The sequence below is a fragment of the Chiloscyllium plagiosum genome, unplaced genomic scaffold (assembly GCF_037043375.1).
Source record: "Chiloscyllium plagiosum isolate Xiang-an unplaced genomic scaffold, Cpla_swu_hap1 HiC_scaffold_12, whole genome shotgun sequence".
NCBI classification, from domain to species: Eukaryota; Metazoa; Chordata; class Chondrichthyes; order Orectolobiformes; family Hemiscylliidae; genus Chiloscyllium; species Chiloscyllium plagiosum.
The window spans coordinates 1,895,717-1,907,933 of record NW_028270150.1 but is presented as its reverse complement, the minus strand read 5'-3'; the positions used below and the strand labels follow the sequence as shown (position 1 = coordinate 1,907,933).

Below are 12,217 nucleotides of genomic sequence, written 5' to 3'. Positions count from 1 at the left end.
GGTTTTGCTGGCATTGAGAGCTAAGTTGTTCTCAGTGCACCATTTTTCCAGGTCTTCCGCATGTAGTCTGCTAGGAGATGGTCATAGCCTGGCATTTGTGTGGCATGAATGTTATTTGCCACTTGTCAGCCCAAGCCTGCATATTGTTCAGATCTTGCTACATTGAACATGGACTGCTTCAGTACCTGAGGAGTTGTGAATGGTCTTGTACATTGTGCAATCATCGATGAACATCCCCATTTCTGGTCTTAGATAGAGGGAAGGTCATTGATGAAACAGCTAAAGGTAGTTGGGCCTTGGACACTCCCCTGAGGAACTCCTGCAGAAATGTCCTGGAGCTGAGATGACTGACCTCCAACAACCACAACCATCTTCCTACATGTCAGGTATGACTCTAACCACCGGAGAGTTTGTCCTGATGCCCATTAATTCCAGTTTTGCCAGGGCTCTGTCAAACACAGCCTTGATGTCAAAGGCTGTCCCTCTCTCCTCCCCTCTGGAATTCAGCTCTTTTGTCCATGTTTGACCCAAGGCTGTAATGAGGTCAGGAGCTGAGTGTCCCTGGGGGAACCCAAACTGGGGGTCACTGAGCAGGTTATTGCTGAGCTGGTGCTTGATAGCCCTGTTGATGATGATACCTTCCATCACTTGGTAATTGGATTATGTTCAAGACATACCTGGGAAAATTTCCACATTTGTCAGGTAGCTGCTACTATTTGCACTGTACTAGAACAGCTTGGCCAGAGGAATGGCAAGTCTTCAGTACTATTGGCGGAATGTTGTCAGAGCCCACAGCCTTTGCAGTACCCAGTGTCTGCTACCATTTCTTGAAATCATATGGAGTGAATTGAATTGGCTGAAGACTGGTTCCTGTGATGCTGGGGCCCACTGGAGGAGGCTGAGATGGATCATCCACTCAGTACTTCTGACAGAAGATTGCTGCGAATACTTCAACCCTATCTTTGACATTGATGTGCTGGGCTCTTCCATCATTGACGATGGGGATATTTGTGGAAGCTCCTCCTCCAGTGAATTATTTCATTGTCTGCAGATATGTTTGCTCTAGACACAACTGGTATCCTAGAGATACAACACATCACTAACCTATTTTTCATATTGCCTAATTAGCTATTTCTTTATTTTATTCAGTTACATATGTGCCTTTGTTTCTGGGTGTTTTATTCACCTTCCCAATAGGGGCTATTATATCTTTTAGGAATAGAATAAATCGTAGTCACATGGTTTTTATTCAAGATATAGGCATCACTGGCTGATCAGCATTTATTGCCTGTAATCAGATACCCATAAAATAGCCAGAGTCTTCTTCTGTACTGAAATAGAACAATTCCTGAAGGCTGAAAAAATTAGAAAAGCAAAAAAGAGCTACTTTCTTCCCTTTTTCCTCAATCCCTTTAATCATCCAACTCCTTGTACTCTGGAACTTGCCTCACGAGTGGGTATTGTGAGTCTATCTCCAGCACAAGCACAGGTGCTCCAGGAAGGCAGTACACCACCATCTTCCAAAGGGCAAACGAGGGATGGGCAATAAATCTGGCCCAGCCAGTGAAGTCTCACATTGTGTGAGTGAATAAAAAATCTCTCCTGTCAGTCTCACTAAACTATTAAGTTGTAGCAAGTGGCATAGTTTTATGTGCTTCTGACACAAAAGGCCTATTTGACCTAATTACAGAGGAACCAGTTTCATCCATTTCTTTAAGTAGCGAGGCCCAACTGCTCGTCCAGTGGAGACCTTGTTAGAACCCAACGTAAGCAGGGAATTAATGAATTTAACTCAGAGACTTTAAATAAAATAGACTATGCAAAAAAGATTAAGATTTTCGTATCCACAAACTGCTCACATTCAGCTTCATATATTCCCTCTCTGTTATTACTTTCTCATATTTAATAAACAACACCTGCTTTCAATTAACACAGACTGTCCAACCAAGTTTGACCAGATTTGTAGTTACCTGCTGTCATACCTTCTTACACAATTCTGTCATATTTTGTTTATAATGTTTCTGATAATTACCCTCAGATATTTAATTTTATTTAAGATGTCTTCTGCATGTAAGTTAATCTAAAATATTATATATTATTATGTGAAGAAGGGTGTTCTGGCTATGGAGGGGGTGCAAAAAATGTTTACAAACTGATTCCTGGGAATGACAGGACTGATGTATGAAGAGAAACTGGATCAGTTCAGTTACAGTCAATGGGGTTTAGAAGACTATAGGAAGGCCATATGATGGGAAGGATGTGGAGGCTTTGGAGAGGGTGCCGAAGAGGTTTCCCAGGATGGTGCCTGGGTATCAGTGTATGAGCTACAAGGAGAGGTTGGACAATCTGGGACTGTTTTTGTTGGAGCATTTGTGGCTGAGTGCAACCTGATGTAAGTATATAAAATTATGAGAGGCATAGATAAGGTAGATAGTTGGAATTCTTCTCCCAAGGTGGAAATATCAAATACAGAGATTTAATGTGAGAAGGAGAAAATTTAAAGGAGATGTGCGAGGCAAGTTTTCTACATCGAGGGTAGTAGATGTCTGGAAGACACTGCCAGGGCAGGTGGTAGAAGCAAATACAAAGCAATGTTAAAAAGACACTTAGGCAGACTCATGAACAGGGAGGGAATAGAGGGAGATGAGCCATTTGTTGGCAGAAGGGATTAATTTAGAATGATGTCATGGTCAGCACAGACATATGAGGAGCTGAGGGGCCCGTTCCTGAGCTGTACTACAGTTACAGAGTCACAGAGTCCTACAGCACAGAAACAGGCCCTTTGATCTAAACTGGTCCATACTGACCAAAATGTCCATCCTTGCAAACCCCATTTCCCTGCACTTGGCCCATATCCTTCTAAACCTTCCCTATCCATGTATTTGTCCAAATGCCTTTTAAATATTGTTAATGACCCGTCTCAACCACTTCTGTTGGCAGCTCATTCCAACTCCATAACGCCCTCTGTGTAAAAACGTTGCCCCTCAGGTTCCCTTTTATTTTTTTCACTCTAACCTTAAACTAATGCTCGGTAATCCTTAATTTCCCAACCCTGGGAAAAAGACTGAGTGCATTCACCCTATCCATGCCTCTCATGAACTTATACATTTCTATAAAATGTCCCCTCAGTCTCCTACGCTCGAAAGAAAAAGTCCTAGTTTGTTCAACTTCTCCCTATAACTCAGACCCTTGAGTGCCATCTAGACAGGCAGGAGGCTGGGGGAACACAGCAAGGCAGGCAGCATCAGGAGGGACAGGCAGGAGGCTGGAGGGAACACAGCAAGGCAGGCAGCATCAGGAGCGACAGGCAGGAGGCTGGGGGAACACAGCAAGGCAGGCAGCATCAGGAGGGACAGGCAGGAGGCTGGAGGAACACAGCAAGGCAGGCAGCATCAGGAGGGACAGGCAGGAGGCTGGAGGGAACACAGCAAGGCAGGCAGCATCAGGAGGGACAGGCAGGAGGCTGAGGGAACACAGCAAGGCAGGCAGCATCAGGAGGGACTGGCAGGAGGCTGGGAGAACACAGCAAGGCAGGCAGCATCAGGAGGGACAGGCAGGAGGCTGGGGGAACACAGCAAGGCAGGCAGTGTCAGGAGGGACAGGCAGGAGGATGGGGGAACACAACAAGGCAGGCAGCATCAGGAGGGACAGGCAGGAGGCTGGGAGAACACAGCAAGGCAGGCAGCATCAGGAGGGACAGGCAGGAGGCTGGAGGAACACAGCAAGGCAGGCAGCATCAGGAGGGACAGGCAGGAGGCTGGGGGAACACAGCAAGGCAGGCAGCATCAGGAGGGACAGGCAGAAGGCTGGGGGAACACAGCAAGGCAGGCAGCATCAGGAGGGACAGGCAGAAGGCTGGGGGAACACAGCAAGGCAGGCAGCATCAGGAGGGACAGGCAGGAGGCTGGAGGAACACAGCAAGCCAGGCAGCATCAGGAGGGACAGGCAGGAGGCTGGAGGAACACAGCAAGGCAGGCAGCATCAGGAGGGACAGGCAGGAGGCTGGGGGAACACAGCAAGGCAGGCAGCATCAGGAGGGACAGGCAGGAGGCTGGAGGAACACAGCAAGGCAGGCAGCATCAGGAGGGACAGGCAGGAGGCTGGGGGAACACAGCAAGGCAGGCAGCATCAGGACATGTAGACGTTGACATTTTGGGTGTAACCCTTCTTCAGAACATCCTTGTAAATTTTTTCTGTACTCTTTCCAGTTTAATAACATCCTTCCTGTAGCAAGGTGACCAAAACTGAACACAATACTCCAAGTGCGGCCTCACCAGCGTCCTGTATAACTGCAACTTAACTTCCCAACTTCTATACTCAATGCCCTGACTGATGAAGGCCAGTGTGCCAAAACTCTCCTTCACTGTCCTGTCAACCTGTGACTCCACTTTCAGAGAACTGTGCAGCTAAACTCCAAGGTCCCTCTGTTCCACTACACTCCTTAAGGCCCTACCATTCACCATGAAACTTCTACCTTGATTTGACTTTATGAAATGCAAGACCTCACACTTATCTATATTAAACTCCATTTGCCATTTCTCAGCCCACTTCCACAGCTGACCTAGGTCCTGCTGCAATTTCTGATAACCTTCCTCACTGTCCATGATACCAGATATTTTAGTGTCATCAGCAAACCTACTAATCATACCTTGTACATTCCCATCCAAATCATTGATATAGATAACAAACAGCAATGGGCCCAGCACCGACCTCTGACGCACTCCGCTAGTCACAGGCCTCCAGTCCAACAAGCATCCTTCCACTATTACCCTCTGCTTCCTACCATCAAGTTTGTATCCATTCTGGTTCTAATGTGGGGCATCTCATTAAAACCTATAAAAGTCTAACAGGATTAGACAGGATTGATGCAGGAAGTATGTTCCTGATGACAGGGAGTCCAGAACCAGGGATCACACTTTAAGGGGACTAGGTATGCCATTTCGGACTGAGATGAGGAGAAATTCATTCACCCAGACTGTGGTACGCCTATGGAATCCTCAGTCACAGAAACGGTTGAGGCCAAAACGCTGTATGTTTTCAAGAGGAGTTAGATATAATTTTGAAGGCTAAAGGGATCAAAGGATATAGGAGAAAGCAGGAAGAGGGTACAGAATTGGATGATCAGCTACAATCATTTTGAATGATAGAACAGACTTGAAGGGCTGAATGGCCTACTCCTGCTTCTGTTTTATATGTGGCTCTGTACTGGTTATGCTGCTATATACTGGTTATGTTGCTATATACTGGTTATGCTGCTATATACTGGTTATGTTGCTATATACTGGTTATGCTGCTATATACTGGTTATGCTGCTATATACTGGTTATGTTGCTATATACTGGTTATACTGCTATATACTGGTTATGTTGCTATATACTGGTTATGTTGCTATATACTGGTTATGCTGCTATATACTGGTTATGTTGCTATATACTGGTTATGCTGCTATATACTGGTTATACTGCTATATACTGGTTATGCTGCTATATACTGGTTATGTTGCTATATACTGGTTATACTGCTATATACTGGTTATGTTGCTATATACTGGTTATGTTGCTATATACTGGTTATGCTGCTATATACTGGTTATACTGCTATATTTTGGTTATGTTGCTATATACTGGTTATGCTGCTATATACTGGTTATGTTGCTATATACTGATTATGCTGCTATATACTGGTTATGCTGCTATACACTGGTTATGTTGCTATATACTGGTTATGCTGCTATATACTGATTATGCTGCTATATACTGGTTATGTTGCTATATACTGGTTATGCTGCTATATACTGGTTATGTTGCTATATACTGGTTATGCCGCTATATACTGATTATGCTGCTCTATACTGGTTATGTTGCTATATACTGGTTATGTTGCTATATACTGGTTATACTGCTATATACTGGTTATGTTGCTATATACTGGTTATACTGCTATATACTGATTATGCTGCTATATACTGGTTATGTTGCTATATACTGGTTATGTTGCTATATACTGGTTATACTGCTATATACTGGTTATGTTGCTATATACTGGTTATGCTGCTATATACTGGTTATACTGCTATATACTGGTTATGCCGCTATATACTGATTATGCTGCTATATACTGATTATGCTGCTATATACTGGTTATGCTGCTATATACTGGTTATAATGCTATATACTGGTTATGCCGCTATATACTGGTTATGCCGCTATATACTGATTATGCTGCTATATACTGGTTATGCTGCTATATACTGGTTATGTTGCTATATACTGGTTATACTGCTATATACTGGTTATGCCGCTATATACTGGTTATGCCGCTATATACTGATTATGCTGCTATATACTGGTTATGCTGCTATATACTGGTTATGTTGCTATATACTGGTTATGCTGCTATATACTGGTTATGCTGCTATATACTGGTTATGTTGCTATATACTGGTTATGCTGCTATATACTGGTTATGTTGCTATATACTGGTTATGCTGCTATATACTGGTTATGTTGCTATATACTGGTTATGCTGCTATATACTGGTTATGTTGCTATATACTGGTTATGTTGCTATATACTGGTTATGCTGCTATATACTGGTTATACTGCTATATTTTGGTTATGTTGCTATATACTGGTTATGCTGCTATATACTGGTTATACTGCTATATTTTGGTTATGTTGCTATATACTGGTTATGCTGCTATATACTGGTTATGTTGCTATATACTGGTTATGCTGCTATATACTGGTTATGTTGCTATATACTGATTATGCTGCTATATACTGGTTATGCTGCTATACACTGGTTATGTTGCTATATACTGGTTATGCTGCTATATACTGGTTATACTGCTATATACTGGTTATGTTGCTATATACTGGTTATGCTGCTATATACTGGTTATGTTGCTATATACTGATTATGCTGCTATATACTGGTTATGCTGCTATATACTGGTTATGTTGCTATATACTGGTTATGCTGCTATATACTGGTTATGTTGCTATATACTGGTTATGCTGCTATATACTGGTTATGTTGCTATATACTGGTTATGCTGCTATACACTGGTTATGTTGCTATATACTGGTTATGCTGCTATATACTGGTTATACTGCTATATACTGGTTATGTTGCTATATACTGGTTATGCTGCTATATACTGATTATGCTGCTATATACTGGTTATGCTGCTATATACTGGTTATGTTGCTATATACTGGTTATGCTGCTATATACTGGTTATGTTGCTATATACTGGTTATGCTGCTATATACTGGTTATGTTGCTATATACTGGTTATGCTGCTATATACTGGTTATGTTGCTATATATTGGTTATGCTGCTATATACTGGTTATACTGCTATATACTGGTTATGTTGCTATATACTGGTTATGCTGCTATATACTGGTTATACTGCTATATACTGGTTATGTTGCTATATACTGGTTATGTTGCTATATACTGTTTATACTGCTATATACTGGTTATGCCGCTATATACTGATTATGCTGCTATATACTGGTTATGTTGCTATATACTGGTTATGCTGCTATATACTGGTTATGCTGCTATATACTGGTTATGTTGCTATATACTGGTTATGCTGCTATATACTGGTTATGTTGCTATATACTGGTTATGCTGCTATATACTGGTTATGTTGCTATATACTGGTTATGCTGCTATATACTGGTTATGTTGCTATATACTGGTTATGTTGCTATATACTGGTTATGCTGCTATATACTGGTTATGTTGCTATATACTGGTTATGCTGCTATATACTGGTTATGTTGCTATATACTGGTTATACTGCTATATACTGGTTATACTGCTATATACTGGTTATGTTGCTATATACTGGTTATGCTGCTATATACTGGTTATGTTGCTATATACTGGTTATGCACTGGTTAATTCAAAATAAACATCTTCACCCAAGTAATAAACTAACACAGGTAAGAGTAAAAGGATGATAGTGACAGGGTGAGTTGAATGAGGCTGATGTACCTCACAAACACTAGCATGGGCCAAGTGGGCAGAGTGGACTGTTTGTGTCGTCAAGGATATTACATGATGTGCTTTTTATTTAATTCCAGTTGTATAACCTAATGCCAATGGTGATGAAGTTCATGCCAGGAGCACATCAGAGGCTGTTTGCAGAATGGGATCAACTGGTGGAGATCCTCTTACAGCAAGTCAAACTTCATCAAATGAGTCGAAACCCTGAGACTCCAAGAGATTTCACTGACTGCTACTTGAATAAAATAGAGAAGGTGAGGAACCAGTGATCAGCAAATTAAATGTCTTTCGCTTTGTCAAAGAAAAAAACATAATTATGAAGTTACACAAACACAGAGGCAAGAAAACGAAGAATGGAAAGGGTGACTGACATGAGGTTGTGAAGTTTAATTGAAGCTGGAGAGAAAGCGATACAAAGGTTGAGGTAAAACAGTTAGGAGTAGTGTTCACCAACACCTGAAAATTACAAAATTATTTGAGAAATGGATCGGATCAAGAGTCAAAGGGTTGAAGTTTCAGTTACAAGGGGACACAGGCTCAAGGTGAGAGCTGGGGGGTGGGGATTTAAGGGAGTTGTACGAGGGAAGCTTTTCACGCAGGGAGTGGTAGGAGCCTCGAACGTACTGCCAGAGAAGGTGGTGGAAGCAGGCCCGCTGACTATACTTAAGAGGCATCTGGATGATTACATGAATAGGAGCGAATAGGGGGACACAGACCGAATAAGGGCAGAAGGTTTGTTTTTTAGTTTAGTTAGGGCATGATGATCAGCACAGGCTTGGAGGGCTGAAGGGCCTAGGCCTGTTCCTGTACTTCTCTTTGTACTCCCTCTTTCACCATACTCCCTCTTTCACCATATCCCTTTAATTTTCTTGTTGATATGGAGTCATGGAGTTTTTACAGCGAGGAAAGAGGCTTTGACCTGTCTTTTCAATGCAGGCCCTTCAACATCCATCTATTCTCATCTCAGTCTGCAGACTTGAACTGTAGCCTTGGATGTTGTGGTGTTTCTGAAGTATCCCATCTCGATCACCTTTTAGGCAGTGACTTCCAGTTACTGACAATGCTCAAACATTCTTTAAACCTCCCTCCCCTACCTTTCAACCATGTTCCTTGTTATTGGCCCATTGACCTAGGGGAAAGGTTACACCTCCATCTACTCGGTCTGCCTACGGTCCCATCATCACATCAGCAGCCACCTAACCCCACATGCTACAGCAGTAATACATTGTACACTCAGCCATTTCGATTCCATTAAATGAATTCATTTAGATGTTAAACATTTTAAAAGTGAATTTCTTAATGTACTGTTCAGGTGAAGGGAATCTCTTCTGCACATGTTTATCTCCTGCCATCTCTTGTGTTCTTTTCCCCTGTCCCTGGCCCTGTCACTCACTCACTCACTCACTCACTCACTCACTCACTCACTCACTCACTCACTCACTCACTCATTCCCTTCCTTCATCCCACCTCCACAATGACCTGTTCCTTTTACTTGCTTTGACTGAGCAGCATCTTGAGCCTTGTTTAAAATAAACAAATCAATTTACTGTCAGTGATTCGCCATGGCAATGCCTCTCCCAATCAACACTTATTTGCCAACCAGTCAGCAGCTTTGTTTCAGTTTAACAGTTGTTTTCACCCCAATGTGGTAACACCAGTGAATTGTCCTGATTAAAATAAGACACAAACTTTTAGCAAAAAGAAGATTTCTTTAATTTATGCTGAAGTTCTGTGAGACCAATATAGCTATCCTTTGTTGGCCAAAGAAATACAGATGATTTTTTTCTAATATTAACCTTGATACAGTTTAAAACCTAAAATTTCACATCTATATAAAAGGGCATCTCTAATATTAAACCTGATATAATCTAAAACCTAAAACATTGGTCAGAACGTTGAATGTGGGAGTTGGCATGCTGGGGTACTGGACATTGTTGAGGCCATTTTTAGAATACCGCGTACAATTCTGGTCACCCTTCTGTAGGAAGGATGTTGTTACCCTTGAGAGGGTGCAGAAAAGATTTACAAGGATGTGCCAGGACTGTAGGGTTTGATTTATAGGGAGAGGCTGAACAGGCTGGGACATTTTTCCCTGGAGTGTCAGAGGCTGAGGGGGTGACCTTATAGAGGTGTATAAAATCATGAGGTAGGGTAAATAGACAATATCTTATTCCTAGGATGGTGGAGTCCAAAACTAGAGGGTATGGGTACAAGATGAGAGGGGAAAGATTTAAAAAGGACCTGAGAGGCAACTTTTTCATGCAGAGGGTGGTGTGTGTATGGAATGAGCTGCTATAGGAAGTGGTGGAGGCTGGTACAAAAAAAAGTTAAAGGCATTTGGATGGGAATATGAATAGAAAGGGTTTAGAGGGATATGGGCCAAGTGCTAGCAAATGGGATAAGGTCAAATTGGGATATCTGGTTGGCACAAGTTGGACCGTGTGCTGTATGATTCCGTGACGTTTCCTCACAGCTATGGGGTTATCGGTTAGTTCAGTTAGCTGAAAAACAACTTAGCAACGCACAGTGATGCCAACAGTATGGGCTCAATTCCTGTACCAGCTCGAGTTACCATGAAGCACTCTTATTCTCAACGTCTCCCCTAGCATGAGGCATGGTGACCTCAGGTTAAACTACCAACACACATTTCTATCCAATGAGAGAGCAGTCCAAAGGGTCTGGTAAAACAGTGTTGACTTTACCTTAATTACAGGCCATCTCATCAACCTGGTGAACTGGTGTTTTGAATTTTGAATCAGTGTATCTCAGTGATTCCCTGTAAAGTGACCCCAGCAACCTGGTGCAAAAGACACATCTGAACCATTCACAAAAACCTTCAACCAGAAATGCTGAGTGGGTGATCCGTTCTGCCATGTTCCAATGATGCTTGACCTCATAGATGCCAGTCTTCAGCAAATTTGGTTCACTTTACATGATGTCAAGAAATGATTAAAGGCATTTTATACTGCAAAGGCCATGGGCCCTGACAACATTCCACCATTAACACTGAAGACTTGTGCTCCAGAACTTACCACTCCTCTAGCCAAGCTGTTGTTGTCCAGTTGCAACGCTGGCATCTACCTGACCATGTTGAAAATTGCCAGGCATGTCCTTTACAGAAAAGGCAGGACAAGTCCAACCCAGCCAATTACTGACCCATCAATCAACTCTCAATTATGAGTAAACTGATGGAAGATGTCATCAACACTCCTATCAAGCACATCTGCTCAGCAATAACCTGTTCAGTGACACCCACTTTGGGTTTTGCCAGGGTCACTCAGCTCCTGATTTCATTAGAGCCCTGGTCCAAACGTGGATAAAAGGCTTCATTCCCGCCTGAAGTTAGAGTGACTGCCTTTGTCGTTAAGGCTGAAATTGACTGAGTGTGGCATCGAGGAGCCTGAGCAAAACTGGAGTTAATGGGAATTGGAGAAAACTCTCCACTGGTTTGAGTCTTGTGAGGCAAATGTAAAGATGGCAGTTGTTGTTGAAGGTCAGTCATCTGAGCTCCAGGAATCCCTTAGTGTAGTGTCCTAGATCTTCAGTGGCTTCATCAATGATCTTTCCTCCATCATAAGGTCAGAAATGGGAATGTTCACTGATGATTGCACGATGTTCAGTATCAGTCACAACTCCACTCAAACACAGAGGGATCTAGGTGTACAGGTCCACAGTTCCCTGAAAGTGACAACCCAAGTTGTTAAGGTGATCAAGAAGATGTATGACATGCTTGCCTTCATTGGGCAGGGCATTGAAAATAAAAATTGGCAAGACATGTTGCAGCTGTGTGGAACTTTATTTAGGCAATATTTGGAATATTACATAGAGGTCTGGTCACCAAACAACCAGAGGGATGTGAGGTCTTTGGAGTGGGACAGAAAAGGTTTACCAGTTTTTTGCCTGGTTTGGAGGCTATTTGGAGGAGAAATTGGACAATGTTGGTTTGCTTTCACTTGAATATCAAAGGCTGAGGGATGACTTGATAGAAGTTTACAAAAATATGAGAGTTCTGGATAGAATGGATAGTCAGAGTCTTTTTCGCAGGGTAGAAATGTTAATTATGAAGAGACATGGGTTTAGGGTAAAAGCAGGAAAGTTTAAAGGAGACATGAGAAGCAGATTTTTACACAGACAGTGGTAAGTGCCTGGAACATACTATCAGAGGAGATGGGAGAAGCAAATCCAATAGC

At 42.4% G+C, this 12,217-nt stretch overlaps 1 protein-coding gene across 2 annotated transcripts in view; it reads left to right on the top strand.

Moving 5' to 3' along the window:
• LOC148148477 (cytochrome P450 2J1-like) overlaps positions 1-12,217 on the top strand; it is a 392,174-nt gene that overhangs the window by 80,525 nt on the left and 299,432 nt on the right. For both annotated transcript variants that reach the window (XM_087992371.1, XM_087992372.1), the window contains exon 5: positions 8,105-8,281. In XM_087992371.1, the coding sequence (XP_087848497.1) occupies positions 8,105-8,281 (177 nt within the window). The remainder of the gene's footprint in view (positions 1-8,104; positions 8,282-12,217) is intronic.